The sequence below is a fragment of the Fukomys damarensis genome, unplaced genomic scaffold, assembly GCF_012274545.1.
Source record: "Fukomys damarensis isolate Sample0158 unplaced genomic scaffold, DMR_v1.0_HiC HiC_scaffold_22, whole genome shotgun sequence".
Classification (NCBI taxonomy): Eukaryota; Metazoa; Chordata; class Mammalia; order Rodentia; family Bathyergidae; genus Fukomys; species Fukomys damarensis.
The window spans coordinates 6,340,554-6,358,983 of NW_022900934.1; the positions used below are offsets into that span (position 1 = coordinate 6,340,554).

Genomic DNA, 18,430 nt, shown 5'->3' on the forward strand with positions numbered 1-18,430 from the left:
TATCAGAAGAAACCACTCACAGCTTAGCTCCCAGGAAGCCTGATACCCTGCAGGCGAAGCACAGAATCAGTGTCCGCACAGGAGGCCACATGGCTACACCTCTGTGGTCCCTGGAGCCCCTCAGAACTCGGTTTAAAAGCCAGAGGTGAAGTTTGGCATTTTCACGTGTCAGGCAGGGAGACTGAGACCTCACGAGGGTCGACCAGTTGCCTGAGGTCACATCCGCTTACTGCCAGGCCTGGGCCGAGGACCAGCCCCCTGGGCTTCTCACTCGAGGCTCTGTCTCCCCTCCTCCCTGTACTCCTCACGTCAGCCAGTCGTGTTTGTGGATAAATCCCAGGAGAAGAATTCTGCCCATAAGAAACCCAGAATTGTGTCAAAGGCTTCCAGCACAAAGTGCAAAGCAGGGCTCTACGAAGCAGAAGGGGAGACTTTGCCAAGGACACCTGGCTGCCAGACCGCAGGAGGAGCCTAAGAGCGACGTGGACTTTGGGTCAGTAATTTTCCTTCAGGCAGATCTCCCTGGGCAGTGGACAGGGTGAGGAGCTGCGGACTCCGAGTGACAAAGGGCAGCGGATCGCAGACGTGGCATCTCTGCTGTCACAGGACTGCTGTCCCCTGCACAGCTTGTCCAGGCAGACACTGGATCCAAGAGCAGCTCTGGAAATCGATCAAAACACGCAAGGCAGAACTTCACTGGCTTAAATGGTTAATGATTCGTGTGACAATTTCACTGGGGTGGGACGGTCTGACCTTTCATTTTGGAGAATGTATAATTATTAATATTTTCCCCCTCGGCAGTGAGTCACTTTTTGTTCCATTAAATTAAATGAATTTGAGGGTTGTGCTGAACATCTAACCATTATGCAGTCACAGACCTGTAGCACCAGACAGACCTTGGTCTTTTTCTCTTCAGAAGCAGATTTACCCATTGTGGGGGAGTCTATCTTGTCAGATTCACCTCTGGATATGAGGCAAACATTTTATACTTCAAGTTCTTGATGTTTTCTCATAAACACATCTACGTTTTCCTTTTGAAATGGCTTAAACTTTCAAATACTTTAGCAACTTACTTTTTATGATGAAATGGTAGAAATCTTTGTTTCTAGCAAGGTCCTACTAATCACATTATTCTGCCATGATGGAAATAGCCCAAGCTTCTGGCCTGGACCTGTCCATGCATCCGGGCTTTGCCCCTTTCTGGCTGTGTGACCCCTCCAGAGTTACTGCTTCTCTGAGCCTCCGAATGAACATCTGGGTGGGGTTGCTGGCTGTGTGGTTTTGAAGATCGGTCAAAGGGAGGAAATGACATGATCGTTTCAGATCTACACAGATGTTCCACACTGAGCCTGACGTGAAGCAACTTGCAAGGGGCCCAGGTCGATGTGGGGACTTGAACTTGGGGGCTTCTGTGGGCGGCATGTGCTGGAGCCATTCCCTCAATTTCCTGCTTGGCCCTCTAACCCTGGCTCCCTCTTCTTTCTGCCTGTCTCTCTCCCTCTCACTTAGAATTATTGTGATAGCATTAGGTTTTGAGTCCCCCTGAGGTAAGTCACCTGGATTGATTTTCTGAGGCTGCCATAAAAGAATTCCACAAGCCAGGTGGCTTAAATCCATAGGAATCTATTCTCGAAAAGTTCAAGAGGCCAGAAGTCTGAATTATGTACTCAGCAGGCCCATATCTGCAGGGGAGGGTCCTTCCTGCCTGTCCCAGCCCCCCGTATGGTCAGCAATCCTTGGTGTCCCTTGGCTACTGGCTGAATCATTCCAGTATCTGGCCCTGTTTTTCCCCAGGGGACTATCCAACTCCCTCTCCCCTCTCTCATAAGCATTTGGTCATTGGATTTAGGGCTCACCCCTATCCAAGATGAGTTCATTTGAGATCCTTAACATAATTAGAGCTTCAAACACTCCAATTCCAAACAAAGTCATATCCTGGGTTTCTGAGTGGACATGAATCTTGCTGTTTCACCCAGCAGACCACCAAGCTTTCTCTATGTGGGCTTCCAGGCTCCAGCACAAGACCTGGGTGCCATGACTACAGTTCCCTTGCATGGTACTCATGTCTGATGAATGTATCAGACCACTTAAGATGAAAGTGAAAATTTGGTCCCTGCATTTCAGTTATATCCAGCTTGTCAGAGGAGAAAGCACATTTATCACATTGATTTATAGTGTGAAAAATAGAATCAATGTGTTACCGCTGAATGGTGCTCACAAAAGCCCAAGTTCCTGAGTAGAGGCTTTGCATAAAACCAGACATTAAGATTTTGGTACTGGAGCAAGACCCAAGCTGCAACAGGTAATGAGTAAACTGGCCAGCTTTTTGGGGTTATTCTGCAGTCGATGTGGAAACATGGGGTCAGGTGGGGGCCGTGGTGATAGAGAGGTGCTATACAATAAGACAGGCCCTTGCCTTGCCTCCATTTTTTTTTCCCCACAGAATATTTTGTTTTGGAAATGGAAGTTTGTGCTGTTGGGCTCCTGTCCAATGTGTCAAAATGGTTTGTGGCTGTTTGAACTGTGTGACCTTTCAGGAATGTTCTGTTAAGTTCTGCCCCCTCACAAGAAGGTTCTGTTAAGCTCCACCCCATCTCAGAAATGTTCTCTAACTGCCCCTCTGCTTCAGGCGTGTTCTGTAACTCCGCCCCTTGCTTCAGTGAGCATGCTCAGCTACCCTGTAGATCCCCATATAAAAGGAGTCTCTCATTTCTGGTAGAGAGCTCAGACTCCTCTGAGCCTGCCAGGGCTTGCTGGCATAATAAAGGATTTTTCTTCACCTCTTCAGCTGACCATCAGATTCTTGAGTCTTCAGATTATGAGAGTTGTGACCCAGAGCTGCCACACTGAGCTGTAAAGCTCAGCTGCGACACTGAGCTGTAACACTTGGCTTTAGTACTGAGCTGCTCTGCTCTGCTGCAACAGTGGGAACTCTGGGTCGAGCACTCTGGGAGCAGTGTCCTGGTGTTCCTTCTCTCACCTAGTCACACTCCAGCCCACGAGAGGGGCAGGGAAACCCCACTCATTGCCTATCTGACATGGAACTGGGTATTTCTCATGACGATTTCAGCACAGCTGTCACCTGATGGATTTGGAGCTGGTGTGATTCCAACCTATGACTTTATCATGAGTGATGAAACCTGGAGCTTTGGTCAAGCCTGCTCTTTCCTGACATAAACATCATTTTCTTAATCACAGTCATCAGTTCTTTGGCATCTTCTATGTGCTAAGCTGTTAAAGTCACATTGTTCTTTTTGATTCTAACAATGATCCAGTGGTGCAGGTACCATAGTTATCCTCATTTTACAGAAGGGGAGACTGAGGTTCAGGGAGGGGAAGCAGTTTCTCAAGGTCACTCAAAGTCAGCACCTCCCCAAGTGGACTTCATGCCCCAGCCTCTGTGTTAAATATGACGAGTGTGAGCTTCCTGGGATAGTACTCGGCACCAGCGGTTTATTCTTCAAACTTGTGGTCCTATGAGTGTCTCCACTCACTTGTTTCCTGTCTTTGGCCAGTTACCTAACCACTCCATGCATTGGTAAAAGGAGATTACAGCTTATAACTCCTAGGGTAGGAAGAGGGTTTAAATAAGCACAAAACTAAGTGCAAACAGGTACTTTAAGAAAACTAAAAACACTCATTTTTAAATTAGTGCCTATTAGTAATACAGAAGAATGATACTGGTACATTCTTATAACATGTTTTGGTTATTTTCATCTTGATGCACAGTGCGATCCAAACATACACTTAATGTTTAAAGTTCAAAAAAATTGATTACAAAAAACAAAAAACAAAAAAATTGATTACAGTAAAAGACACATCACTATTAGCCCCTCTCATAAAATTTCCCCTTATTTCAAACACACCCATCCCATCCTTCCTGCCACCCTGAAGCAGCTCTGGAAGTCCTCTTTCATGAGTGTCTGTAGTTGTACTGTCCTGGCTGCCTCATTTCCTGAATTCGTTCAAAACATTTACCTTTCATGGTCATTTTGACTTGGAGGAAGTCACAGAAGTCACACGGTGCCAGATCCTGCGAATGAAGTAGATATTTTTTATTTGATAGAAATTGCCATGAGCAATCAATCAATGAGGGGAGATAATAAAACAGGGTAAATGTTTAAATTAAGAATTTATTATTGTAACAGGTACATTGCCATTAATCCCCCTCAAAATTCTCTAAGTATGCCCCTTACACTTACCCCATCACTCGTGGTAATGTTTTTTACCCTACATTTAAAAGAATTTAAGTGTTCAATGTACCTTTTAGTTAGTTACCCCTGATATATTTTTAGATTGCTCATCTGAGATGAAATATAAGATGTTTAACTTTCTGAGTCTGGCTTCTTTTGCTTAATATGATGGTCATCCATTGTCTTGAAAAGGGCACGATTTTGTTTTTCTTCACTCTGGATAGTGTTTCATGGCGTCTATACACCACATGTATCCATTCATGTATTAATTTGCTTATAGGCAGTTTCCACTGCTTCACTGCTGGGAACTGTACTGCTATACACAAGTGTGCATCTCCACAGGGCATAGTACAGCTGGGAGTGTAGTGTTTTGGGGAATTATTCATACTGAGTTGCATAGTGGTTGTATTGGTTTGCATTTCCACCAACAGTGTGGAAGTGTTTTTCTCTCCCCACATCCTCACTAGCATTCATTATTTTTTGTACTCTTAATGATAGTGGTGTTCTCCCTGGGGTATGACAGGATCTTGGTGTAGTTTTGATTCACGTTTCCCTACTGGCTAAAGATATCGATCACTTTTTCACATATGTATTGGCCATTTGTACTTCATCTGAGAAGTGTTTATTTAATTCATTTTCCCACTTATTGATGGGGCTGTTTAGGTTTTTAAATTAATTTTTTAAGTTCTTTATATATTCTAGACATTAATCTTCTATAAGAAGAGTTTTTAGCAGGGATTTACTCCCATTCTGTAGGTTGTCTCTGTACTCTTATTTCTTTTGTTGTGCAAAGCTTTTTAATTTGATGTAGTCTTATTTGTTGATTTTTGATACCATTTTTTGTGCCATTGGGGTTTTATTCAGAAAGCCTTTGCTGGTGTCTATGGCTTCAACTGGTTAACCTAGGTTTTTTTCTAGCAGTTTTAAAATTTATGGTTTTATATGTAAATCTTTGATCCATTTTGGTTTGACTTTAGTATAGGGAGAGGGGAGAAGGAGGGAGAGGGAGAGAGGGAGAGAGAGAGAGAGAGAGAGAGAGAGAGAGAGAGAGAGAGAGAGAGAGAAGAAAAAAAGGGGGAGAGGAGAGAGAGGTAAACCTAGTCCCAATCTTCTACAAGCAGATAACCAGTTTTTCCAGTGCCATTTGTGAAACAGGCTGTCTTTTCTCCAGTGTGTGCTTTTGGCCCCTCTGTCAAAAATCAGGTTGCCCTAGGTGCTGGGGTTTGTTTCTGTGTCTTCTGTTCTATTCCATTGGTCTACACGTCTGTTTTTATGCCAGTGCCATGTTGTGTTTATTGCTATGGCTTTGTAGTATAATTTGACATTGAGTATTGCATTGCTTCTAGCCTTGCCTTGTTGTTTAGGATTGCTTTGGCTGTTCTAATTCTTTGGTGTTTCTATGTGAGTTTTAGATTTGTTTTTTCTGATTCTGTGAAGAATGTTTGTATTTATATTAGTTACTTTTCTCTTATTGCTGATACAAATTAGCTGACACCCACAGTTAAAGGAGGAAAGGTTTATTTTGGCTCATGTTTTATAGAGATTTCAGCTCAAAGTCTGCTGGCTCCAAGGTAGGCTGGCATCACACACAGAGGAGAAACGGTTCATGGCAAAGCAGGGCAGGAAGAAGGCAGCAAATCAGCAAGCAGCAAGTGGCAGACAACCACAGCAGGCCTCTTTCTGACTTTGTATTCCATCCAGGCCTCCCACCTTAGGGCGGGCAGCCCTCACACCCAGGGTGGGCCTTCCCATTATCCACTTCTGAAACTATGCCAAACCAATCAGTGGGCTGACTCAGTAGTCACACACCTTTGATCCCAACATGATACAGTCCAGATCCAGCCACCTCTGAAAAGCCCTCCTTCGTCCTCATGAGGCTTTGGGGGGACATCTAGACATAATCCCTAACAGTATTTTAATAGAGATCACATTGAATCTGTAGATTGCTTTAGTAATATGGCCACTTTGACAATATTAGTTCTGCTGATGAATGAACAAAGGCGGTCTTTCCATTTTCTGTCTTTCTTTTTCAATTTCTTAAGTGTTCTGCAATTTTTATCATAGTGGTCTTTTACCTCCTTAATCAGATTGATTCCCAGATGTTTAATTTTTTTTTGGAGCTATTGTGGATGGAATTGTTTTTCTGATTTCTTTCTCAGTGGATTTACTATTGATGAATTGGAAAGCTTTTGATTTTTGTGTGTTGATTTTGTTTTTATTTTATTTTATTTTATTTATTGGTACAATCTAGGTATACAATACAATTACATTCATTATTGGGATCCTGTACCTTTACATGACAGGTCTTGATTCTCATTTTTTCCCCTTGTCCCTGCCCTCCCTTCACCCCCTCCTCCCCTCCCCATTTACAAACACTTTATTTCCATTTTTTCATTTTCTCATATTTTTCCTCTCCCTTATTACCTTTCCCCCACCCTTCCCACTTTCCCTACATCTTTAGTGCTTTACTTCCTATTTCACATTATTAATTATCTCATTAGGGTCTTGTGTACTATTATAGTTTTTCACACCAGGGAAACTATTCAGTATTAACACGTGTGGCTTATTTATTTCACTTAAGAGTATATCCTCAATATGTATCCATTTTCCTATGAATGACTCTAATTTCTCATTCTTTATGGCTGAGTAGTATTCCATTTTATAGAAAAACCACATCTTCTTTATCCAGTTTCCAACAGATGGGCAAATGGGCTGTTTCCAAGTTTTAGCTATTACAAACTGAGCCACTATAAACATTGGTGTCCATATATCACTGTGGTATGATTCTTTTAATTCTTTTGGACAGATACCCAGCACAGGGATGGCTGGGTCAAATGGAACCTCTAGTCCCAGCTCTTTGAGGTATGTGTGTTGATTTTGTATCCTGCCACTTTGCTGAATTTGTTTATCAGGTTGAAGAGGGTTTGGTGGAGTTTTTAGGTCTTCTGTGAAATGGGCCATTACACCCTAACAGATACTTTTGAAGCGAAGGTAGAGTACGTTTTAAAAATGTTTCCAGCAACAAAACGAAACACCCTGCCAAACAGATGCTCTTTGTTTTTTGCATTTCCCCTCAGTGTACCAGTGTAAGGTGAGGTGGTGTCCCTCGATCAAGGGAAAAGAGCAAATGTTATCTTTGCTGGGTGGTCAGGGCTGTTCCTGCTGTGGAATGCAGAGCTTATGGAAGGCACCAGCATCAGAAGCTCCAGAGTCTTCAAGAAGGGAAGCCTTGGGTTAACACAATGGCTTCTCCTTGAAATTTTAAGATGGGAAGTCCTAATATGATTAGGGGGTTGAAGTTTCTATTAAGACTCAGGGGCAGGAAACAGAACGAGTTCCAGGAAATTTAAAAAAAAAAAAAAGCACTCTAGGGGCAGAGTTGTGAGATTCAGGAAATAAAAGTGTATTTTGTTCAAATCATTTCCTTTGTAGAGTTGACAGATATAATAAAAGAATAATAATGTTGGAAGTACTGGGAATCGAACCCAGAGTTTTGTGTGGTGACAGCTATCCCACTGAGCTATATACCAACTCCCTTTGCTATTTTGAGTTCCCCACGCTGTAAACTCATGATGCTGTTTCTCAGGCTCCAAAGTAGCTGGATTGCAGGTGTGCCCCACCTTGCCAGACAAACATGAATGTGTTTTTGATATGAATATGTCTTGTAAAATATTTGGTTTATGCTCATACAAAATTATAGGTGGCTTACCTTTAATTCAGATCGAACTGAACACTCTAGTTTATTTTTACCCAGCGACCTATGGAGGAGAACTGTGAAATAACTTCTTGGTTGGGTCTGATGTAGGACTAGGAATAGCAACTGGAAACCTGCTGAAAAGGGAAGAGAGCTATCAGAGGTCGGGGGCTGGGGGCTCTGGAGGTTTGAGCAAGTTTACAGGGCCTGGCCCCAAATGCACTGGGGTCTGAGCTGCTTGGGCTGAGGGATACTTCCTGGATGTGCTCAAACCGGGTATCAGAGAGCTTGCACCTGTTTGTCCTTGGAGACAGATCTAAGCAGCACTGAGCATCAGTATCAGCATAAGCACCCAGGGCTGGGGTGGCTGGAGTGGTCTGGACTCTTACTGGTTCTAGGAAGTGGGGTGTTGACTGTTAAATTCTGGGGCGGCATATCATCTCACTCCTCTGCTTCTTCTTTTCTCTAAAAGGGAAAGACCTTTTAACCAACTGTATTGAGATATACTTTATTATCATAAAATTAACTCATTTCAAGTGTGCAATCAGCAATTTTCAGTAATCTCATTGAGTTGTGCTGCCTTTGCTTTCATTCCAGTTTTGGACCTTCTCTTGCCCATAAGGTCCTTTGGGCCTGATGACCATTAATCTTTACCCCACCCCAGCTGATCTACTTCTGTCTCTAGGAAATTTCCCTTTCTGGGCCTGTCATGGAGAAGAAGTCACACAAGATCAAGTCAGTTTTGAACACATAAAGGTCCTGGGGCAGGAGTGAGCCGGGCAGACCAGAGTCTGGTAAGCAAGGAGGGGTTGTGCACGGGAGAGCTGGGCAGTGGCCCGCTGAGCTGCTGGGGTTCAGAATGCGACAGGAGACACTGAGGTGTGCTCTGCTCTGCTTCCTGGTTTTCAGTGATGCCCTGGCCGCTGTGTGGAGAACAGATGTCGTGGAGTTCAGGTGGGTTCTGACCAAGGAGGCCAGCGCCTGCTTTAGCTCCCAGCCCCATGGAAGGGCACCGAAATCCACGTTGGAGACAAGGACCACTCTCCTGAAGGCGGTTCTGGCCTCAGAAGGGTGAGTAGCACCCCTGCAATGACGGAGTCCCAATCTTCATTTGCCGCTATCAAATGTCCCAAGTTTCATGTGGGAGGTGGAGCACTACCTGCCCGTTCAGTCCTGTCCTCTGAGGAGAGGGACAGCACTGGGAATCTGTGTTTCTGGCTTTTCATTTGAGGACCACTTTTCTGAGTGGTTCTGTCTCCCCGGAGCCAGCGATATTGGCTCTCAGAGCCCTGCCTCACCCTCTTCCCGTAGCTCCACGCTCTGCTTGCCTGACTGCTTGTTTTCACTTTTTCTGGGCGTTTGGAGGGGACTTTACTAAATCATCCTGGCAGGAGTGAGTCAGCATGGACCTGCGGTGATTCATGCCCCCTTCTGGGATAGCTCCTTGTTTGCTTCATTTCATTCCTACAAGTGGGTGCTCTGTGCAGATCTTGCCGAAAAGGGGGCAAGGAATGAGAAATAATTCCTTGAGAAGGAAAACTCAAAATGCTTTCTATCAGTTAGGGTCTGTTCGGATTTCCCCAGCCTTTTCCTTTGGACTCATGAGATCGAGCTGATGCAATTGCTTGTGAGGAAGCTAGGTTGGTTTGGACTTTCAGGCGTACAAAATCATCTTGTCCTGTGCCCACACCTCAGCTGTGGGAGCCCTTGCTGTACCGAGTGGGTTCTCAGGCCAGCAGCATCAGCAGCAACTCAGTGCCTGCTAGAGATACAGAATGTCAGGGCTGTCCAGCCCTTTTATGTGAATCAGCTTTCTCGTGGTGGGATGAAATACCTACATTCGCAGCGTAAAGGAGGAGGTTGATTTTGGCTCACAGTTTCAGAGGTTTTGGTCCATGACTGGCTCCAAGGTAGAAATGTCATGACAGGGGACAGCTGCTCACCTTACGGCAGCCAGGATAGAGAGCCAGAGAGAACAGGATGGGCTGGAGGAAGAACCCACCCTGTGAGCATGGAGATCAAGTTCTCAGTGTGTGAGTCTTTGGGGCATACTGCATACTTGTTGATTTATATTGGTACTGCAGAGTGAACTCGGGTCCTCGCACTTGCAAGGCCGGTGGCCGAACCACTGAGCTAAATCCCAGGCCCCATAGTGCATATTAAGTCATAACCGTCGTGAATCAGGTCTTGTCCTTCCACAGGATCCCTAGGACATCGGTACCCATTCCTGTGGGGCACTGTGAGAAGCAAAGGGGCTTCTGGGATGATCATCTCCATGGACTTCTCCTCACGGCCCTCTGCGAAGGAACAGAAATAAACTGTGTCCTTCTGAAAGAGGCAATGAGGAGCGGGCCCCCGGTGGAATTCAGGTCTTGGCCACCCCTGAAACGTACCCTGGGCTCTGTGTGTTCCATTGCTAATCTTCTTGAACGCGTGGAGTGCCAGATTGCCAGCGTCTCCCCGTCCTCCTGCCCTCCCCAGTTCGGAAGGGTCCCTGCAAGAGGGAAGAGGCAGGGGGAAGGGTGGAAATAACTGAACCTCTTAAGCTCACTCTGGGACCCCGGTGTGTTCTGTGTGCCAAGCTCCAGGCCCTGGGGACTCACATCTTCTCACTGAACGTTTTGTGGGGGGCCAGGAGAAGCTTTCTGTGCACCTCCTCATTCCTTCTCTCTGCTCCCCGGCAGCCCCTGGATCAGCCTCTCCCAGGACTCACCCACTCCCTCACTGCAGACCCCTGGCCTCCGCCTGGCAGACCCCTCCCCTGCAGATGTAGTTTCTCGCCGGCTTTCGGAGACTCCACCCTCAGGGTCTTTCCCTGGGCCTTCAGGAGCCAAGACGGCCGGGTCGCCCAAGCCTCGGTGCGTCCTGTGGTTAGAGTGGCTTCCAGGGCTGCGACAGGGCTCGGTCCCGGAACCTTGCGGTCACCAGGAGGGCGGGGCCGAGACCCCTGGCGGCGCGGGTGCTGCTGTCCATGGTCTCTACCACCCAGCGGCCGTTTCACAGCTCAATCAGAAAGATCTCAGGGGTTCTCTGCCTCCTTTTTACTCGTAGTACAACAGAACGTCAGATCAGGATGTCCCTTTGGTAATCTCCTCTTGGGATTTGTTGTCATTTGTGCTGTTTTTTTTTAGCGAATTCACGTTGCATATGGTGCGCAACATGCAAACCGGATCACAGTAGAGCTGGTCTCTTTGGGCTTGGACCGTGCACTCTGCTCTTCACAGGCCCTCTGGCCACCCCTTTCCCCACCTGGTTTCTCTCTTCACCTCCCACCCTGACTTCGATCAGTGAGGAAACAGCACCTGTCAAACACCATTGGCTAAAAATGACCAACACTTGGTAGCTTAGTAGCAGAAATGCCAGGATGAGAGCAGCTTCTTGCACAGCTGGATCCTGACACCCAACTACTAGCCACAGAAGTCTTTTCCCTTCTGTCGCCTGTTTCTTCTCGTGTTAGCTTCATCCTTGCCTTTGCAGCCCCATACAGCTGGGTAATCGGAGGACCAGGCAAAGGAGGGCTGGCTGGCTCAGCAGTTCAAGTGCAGGTCTTACCTCCTGGGGGTGCTTTTGCCTGACAGTGTGGTCCAGCCGCTGCCAGGAGCCAGTGTGGAGGCCGCAGCAACCTAGCACTGCGCTGACAAGGATGAGGCCTGGAGACTTGCGTGCACCAAGTGCAGCACTGCCATGAGGCCATCTCTGGGGTACTCTGTGCAAACAGTTTCTTTGGCTGGAGGTGCTCGCTGCGTCAGCCACATTCTCCACTTCCGATCCTTTGATTGCTCTTGGGAAAAGTAATCATGATTTTGCTGGGACTGAAAGAGCAGTGTGGTGGAGAGGAAAAGTCCTAAGAACCGTCCTGTGTATTTATGACACTTCAGTAAACACACACAAATAATACAGCCTAATGAATCTTCAGAAATGAGTCCAGAAATAGAGTGCCCAAGATGAGTCCCAGAGCCTCTCTTATGCCAACTAATGGAGCATTTAATGATAAAGTCAGAGCTTGGCAGGTGCTAGATTCTTACTTGCCTTACAAGATTCGCTGGCAGCACTTTTTAGTCTTAGATGGGCATCGCTTGGATTTCTCCTCAGTGATTCTTTGTTCTGATGAATGAGCTGAAAGTGGATGATGGTTCTTTGAGAGAGGTCCTGGGTGCCAGGGGCGAGATGCCCAAGGGTTTGCTCAGAACTAGTGTTACATCCTGGGGGGAATCAGCTACTGTGCTGAGTTCTTGGCTTTTATTCTCTGTGCTCCCAGCCCTCCCTACCCCCTGTACTGGGGGTTGAACCCTGGGTCTCACTCATGCTCGGTATCTTGGTTACTCTCTCATCACTTAGACACAATCCCGGACACCCACAACTTAAAGAAGAAAGGTTTCTTTTGACTAACACTTTATAGAGGTTGTGGTCCATAGTCGGCTCCAAGGCAGGGCAGTGGGGCAGCAGGGCATGGCAGGGAGACTTGTTCCTGGCATGGCAGGCAGGAAGCAGAGAGAGGTCGAGCAGAGAGAGATATACCTTTCAGGCCACACCCCCAGTGATTCACCTCTCCTGATCAGGCTTTGCCTCGCAAATCACATTTAGTTATAAACCCATCAGTGGACTAATCCACTGATGAGTGTCACATCCCCAGGATAAGTCAGTACCCCAAGGCCCCACCTGTGGGTGCATGATGCTCTGTGGACATCTAGATAGAAACCTTAACACTGGGTAACTGGTCTACCCTCACCGAACTACATTCCCAACTCTTACTTGCTTTTTAAGAGAGCCTTGAACCACAGCTACAAAGTACTTGTTAGTAACCCATTTTACAGATGAGAAAGTTGAATTTCTGTGATCATGACAGGGCAAAGAGGAGACACAGTGCTTGAACACAGGTCTCTCTGACTCCACAGACAAGGCACTGTGGGAATCAAGACACACCTCTACTTCCAAACTCCACGGTCACAGCTCCATGCTTACATTTGGTGAATGAACCAGTGCCATTGCCTCTCTGCCTATTTTCACTTTAGCCCATATCCTGGTAAAAAAATTGAGAGATGTCAACAGTGTAGTAAGTTCCCCGACAGAGGCATCTGTGGGGGCTGGTTCCTTTGCCCCTGGCTCTGGGCAGTGGCCTGTATCAGAGTAACATACAAGCCCTGGCATGTGCTGCTTTCTGTCCTCCATTACCAGGCTGTTTCACCTAGTTCAACAGCACCTTTTCCTAAGCACTATTTCCAGGCATTGTGATAGACACTTGCATATGTGGCCTATGCAGTGTGTAAAAACCAAAAACAACAGACTGCCTCAGAAACTTCCAGAAGGAAGAAGGTGGAAACCCCCATTTTACAGCAGAGCAGTCGAGGCTCCTGGAAGTGAACACTAGCTTGAGGATTCACAGCCAGGTCTGGCCCCCAAATCTTTTCTCTTTCTGATGCTGCAGCCCGGACTTGGGGGTCCTTCCTTGTGGGTTTTATGTCTCTCTGAGCACTTAAGGAAGGTGCATTCTACACATGTGTGCTGTAACCCAGAGCGCTGGTGACCACTCTCTTACCATCCCTCTCTCCTACTCACTAACTGGGTTGAGGACTTAACCTCTGCAATCCAAAGGTTCCTATCTCTGGGGTAGGAGCTCACAGTGCCTAGCTGGTGGGGTTTTGGTGAGGATGAAAGGAGTTAACATATCTAAGTGCTCAGACTGTACCTGTGCACAGCAAACACCGGATGACATCAGATTAACTTTAGTCCTATAGAGGTGTTTGTAGATGCAAAATGCTGAGCTCTTCGGTAGAAGTATTTTTGTTGTTGTTGTTTTGTTTTCTTGGTTTGGTTTGGTTTTTAATTCTGTACTTCGTCATCTGGTTCTTAGCAGTTTCCAGAGCTACACCAGCTCCAGCACTGCCCATGTTCACATACAGTAGGTGACATCCCCAAGCAGGGATGACGGGGAGGAACTTCCGGCTCCCGGGGAGTTGAGGTTGGTGTTCTGTAAGGGTGATCAGTGTTTGCTGGTGTAGGTGACTCCCTGAGCTGGGTGTGTGTGTGTCACAATCCCTGGCTGAGGGGATCTGAACTCGGCCTCTGGTCCCCAGACGCGGAAGGTACAGTGAACGGGCTGCTGTGCTGAACTCCACGCCGGCTGCCGATTCTCACCCACACCACAGACCATGGTGCTCTCTATCATCTTGGTTGGAGTTGCGCTCAGATTTGAGTGTGAGTCCTCACGTGTGCATCGGACCCCTTTTTAGAGATTGGTTTTATCTACCAAGCACTGCTTTCTAGTTGGAGAGATGGATAAGAATCCAACAAATAAACGAAAAAATATGCAACAGCAGTAAGATCTGTGATAAAACAGTGGCACAGGCATGACTGAGGTCATTCCCTTGGGGAAAGTCATCTCTGGGGGTCTTGGGTGGAGAATGTGTAATCAAAGGCGCCAGTCACAGGAAGATTGGGGAAGAGACTTCGGACACAGGAAACAGAACCCACAAAGGTCCTGGGGCAGGAATGAGCCGGGCAGACCAGAGTCCGCTAAGCAAGGAGGGGTTGTGCACGGGAGAGCTGGGAAGTGGCCCGCTGAGTTGCTGGGGTTCAGAATGCGACAGGAGACGCTGAGGTGTGCTCTGCTCTGCTTCCTGGTTTTCAGTGATGCCCTGGCCACCGTGTGGAGAACAGATGTGGATCTGAGGTGGGTTCTGGCCAGGGAGGCCAGCGGCTGCTTTAGCTCCCAGCTGCACTGAAAACCAGCCCCAAGACCAGCTCACACCAGGACTGCAGGTGCTGACTCCCCAGATGTGAAGGTGGGGGTGAGAAGGGAGTGTCACATAACTAAAGGATGAAAATCATGCCGTGCTTTTATTTTCCCTAATTAGGTATTTTCAGTGTGTTTTATTACCAGGGGTGGGTGGGTAGGGCTAGAGTTGGCCAACCCACTGTATTTGACCAGGCAGCAGAAGTCCTGCTTTGTATGGGGCGGGCACCCCGCGACAGAGGGAAATTCGCATTTTCAAACTTGACCGCTGGGGGCGCCCCAGGCCCACTCAAGACGGGGTGTGAAGGAAGCGGTGATACCCCATTTCAGGGAAGTTTCCTGAGAAATGGATGCCAGGGAAAGGGTCTGTGGGCTGTAACTTACTTCTCCCATGCCTTCCACCCCGGCCACCTGGTGTCCTAGGAATATTTTAGCACATAACGATGAGCTGGCCCCTCTGATTTTAGTAACCTCTTTCTGGACTCTGCAGCAAACACCTGGACAGTACATTGAGGAGATGGGCAGCAGGGGCTCCCCGGGCAGTGCATGCCCCGGGCCATCTGGATCCCACCCAGCTGAATTCCCAAAGAAAAGCCCCTAACATGTCTTTGTTTTCAGCTGCTTCCTCTGCAAAATTAAGGGCAACGACACATCTTCCTTGTAGAGCTATTACAGGGTCCAAGCAGCTATGCCTGTGAGGTGCTGCTCATGGTTCTGGCCTGGGGTCAGGGGTCTCTGCAGACAAGTACTTCACATCAGGAACCTCTGAAAGTCCTCTATGACAGCTCCACTTAAAATGTGGTCCTCAACCCTGGAGCAGTGGTGCGTGCCTGTAATCTCTGCTAGTCAGGAGGCTGAGGCAGGAGGATTGCAAATTTAAGGCAAGTTTTGGTAACTTAGTGAGAGTCTGTCTTAAAAAATAAAAAGGTCTGGGGGTGTAGTTCCAAGGTGGACTACTGTACTTGCCTAGCAGGTGTAAGGCGCTGGGTTGAGTGTCCAGTACCAAAGGGGAAAAGAATAAAGGAAGAAACACAGAAAGAAAGTTGTCCTCCGATGAGAAGCTGCATCCCGAGGAGCCAGGCTCTCCCCTGGGCAGGGCTCCTGCCGGGCATTCTCCACAGCCACTGAGCCCTGGGACTCAGTTTCCTCATCCATACCATGGCATGTCTCTTTTAGGGGTTTGGTGCTAGCATAAAATGAAATAATGCGGGATCTGCTGTAAAAAGGAGAAAAGTAAGTTACTTTCCTCTCATTTACACGGAAAAGGGATGCCATAACTCCAATCAATGCTAACACAGTTTCCAAAGAATTTGGTTTCCCCTTTTCCACACTGACTTGCTGAGTGGCAGTGGCTCAGTCTTACTATTTGGATGCCTGGATTAAAGTGATGAGGGGTGGCAGTGGTGTAGGAACCCAAACCTAGTATTTTGGAAAACTAAATGGGAGCTTTTGGTAGCTGGGCTAAAAGGCATTGATCGCCCTAGAAAAGACTGGCTCTCTGATGAACGGAGCTATTTGTGCTATGGGCAGGACCTCAGGGTGACGCCAGGTGGTGTAGCAGTGTGACTCACATTTAGCAGCCACAAAACATTTTATTATTTCCAGACATCACAAGAAACAAGTGGCTTTGTTTATATGGGCAGAGATTCTTCACCGCCCTCCCCACCCCATCACAAGAAACAGTTGGTTTCATATGAGTGGAAACTCGGCAAGTACACCCCACTCCCCGATATATTTCAACATAAGAGAAACACACACTGGTACAGCAAAGACAGAGCCCAATACACAGATTCACGGCAGTGTGTGTGTGTGTGTGTGTGTGTGTGTGTGTGTGTGTGTGAAATGCAAGGAATCCAGGCCAAGAAAGGACCTGCTGGCTGCTCCCAGAGTCCTGCCAGACACAGCCCTGGCCCAGCGTCTAGCCCTGTGCTCACAGGAAGGAATTGCTTTATTCCACAAGGCAGGAATGTGGAGGACAGCATCACCCAACTCTCCAGAAAACTTCTCCTTCTCAAACAGTGTTGACTTCATCATGTGACGGAGTTACAGTTACTCTGAGCAGAAAAGAGCTCCCGAGGAAGCCACAGGGTAGTTCTGCAGTTTCTCAAAGTACAATGAAACAGTTTCTTGAAACCATATATATCCTCCCACCTATGAGAGATCCTCTCTTGTTTTAAGAGCAGTAAAAGAACAGTAAGAAAAGTATCTTCATGTTTTGAAAAAAAGTAACATATACCTGGAAATTGCAAGGTCTTAAAATACAAGACCACCACAGTTATATTCTGACCACCCGTAGCGCTTTCTCTTTTTCAATAGATTTTGAAAGCTACCTTAGATTTCATGCACAGACGACCACGGCACAAGTGGAAGGGGGTGTCACCACCCTGCTGTTCTGGAAGCTGCACTCGCACAGGGGTGGGAAAGGGGGAACAGCATCTCATCGTGTTTTCCACAAAGGCTTAGACTGCTGTAAGTAAACAAATAGGCTAGAGGGTGGATCTTTCACGGAATAAGCACAAAGCTACCTGGGCAGCCGGCAGCTGGAGGGCTGAGCTAAGAAAAAACTTTGTTTGCAAGAGAGTTGAGCCCTCTTCCTGTTCCCCAGGCCCCTCCAGCCCTGCTGACTGGGCAGCCAGAGACGCGAGAGGCGGACAGTGGCACCGCAAGCCCTGGGGGAGGGGTGACGCGCGGGGGTGGCCTCACCGGGGAGTGAAGACCCTCCCTGCCCCTCTCCCCCGCCTGTTCTCTGCCTCTTTCCAAAGATCGTCGTGGCTGGGGACACACTTCTCCCTCTCCCGGGAATGCTGCTTTTCCTTTCTAAGCGTCGTGGCCGGGTGTGGAGCCGGAGGGGCCCCCCGGCGGCGACGCTCCCGGCCCTGACCTCCGCCCTAGCTCCAGCTCAGGCCGGCGCAGCAGCAGAGGATCTCCTTGAAGGTGTTGCGGAGCTCCAGGCTGCGGAAGGCGTAGATGAGGGGGTCGATGACGGAGTTGCACATGATGAGGACCAGGTAGGTGTTGAAGTGGGCGGTGTAGCAGATGCAGTAGGGGTTGGTGGGGCAGGCGATGATGAGGAGCAGGTGGAGGAAGAAGGGCGCCCAGCAGAAGATGAACACGCCCAGCAGGATGGTGATGGTGACGGCACCCTTCATGCACGAGTGCGGCTGGGGGGCCGCGCCGGCAGCGGGGGGCAGCGCGGCGATGCGCTTCACGTGCAGCCGCGCGAAGAGGAACATGTGCACGTAGAGGGTGCCCATGAGCAGCATCATGGCGAGGAACATGGTGATGAGGCACACGATGACCATCTTGCTGTCGGAGTAGATGATGAACACCACCCCGCAGACGCCACAGCAGCCCCAGATGCCGGCGATCAGAGCCAGCGCCTTGCGCGCCGTCATGATGCTGTGGTAGCGCAGCGCGTAGAAGATGGTCACGTACCTGTCCACGGCGATGGCCAGCAGGTTGCAGATGGAGGCCACCAGGGAGATGCAGGTCATGGAGTCGAACACATTGTCCATGTGGCGCACGAAGCGGTCCTCGAGGCGCAGGTGGTCCCCGCTGACCACGGCGATCATGACGGTCTCCAGCGCGTTGGACACGCTCACCAGCATGTCGGCCGCGGCCAGGCTGCACAGGAAGAAGTACATGGGCGAGTGCAGGTTGCCGTTGCGGACCACGGCCAGGATGACCAGGACGTTTTCCAGCAGGCTGACGGCGCCCAGGGCGAGGAAGACCTCGGGCCGGATGAAGACCTGCTCGCAGAAGGCGCCGCCGCTCTGGTTGCCCGGGGAGGGGGCCGCGCTCATGGCTCGG

General features: G+C 48.3%; 1 protein-coding gene and 1 long non-coding RNA gene across 3 annotated transcripts; one reads left to right on the forward strand and one right to left on the reverse strand.

Moving 5' to 3' along the window:
* Nucleotides 1-379: 379 nt before the first annotated feature.
* Nucleotides 380-14,707, forward strand: LOC104865348. Of its 2 annotated transcripts, none has more exons than XR_781129.2 (4): nucleotides 380-493; nucleotides 8,573-8,681; nucleotides 8,797-8,958; nucleotides 14,516-14,707. It is a non-coding gene; the product is annotated as an uncharacterized LOC104865348 (long non-coding RNA). The 2 variants fall into 2 exon arrangements; XR_781128.1 differs by lacking the exon at nucleotides 14,516-14,707 and adding an exon at nucleotides 13,962-14,080.
* A 1,447-nt stretch (nucleotides 14,708-16,154) lies between these two features.
* Mc3r (melanocortin 3 receptor) lies at nucleotides 16,155-18,424 on the reverse strand. Its single transcript, XM_010628839.2, has one exon. The coding sequence runs from the start codon at nucleotides 18,421-18,423 to the stop codon at nucleotides 17,509-17,511; it is 915 nt and encodes a 304-aa protein (XP_010627141.1). The 5' UTR covers nucleotide 18,424; the 3' UTR covers nucleotides 16,155-17,508.
* Nucleotides 18,425-18,430: the final 6 nt, after the last annotated feature.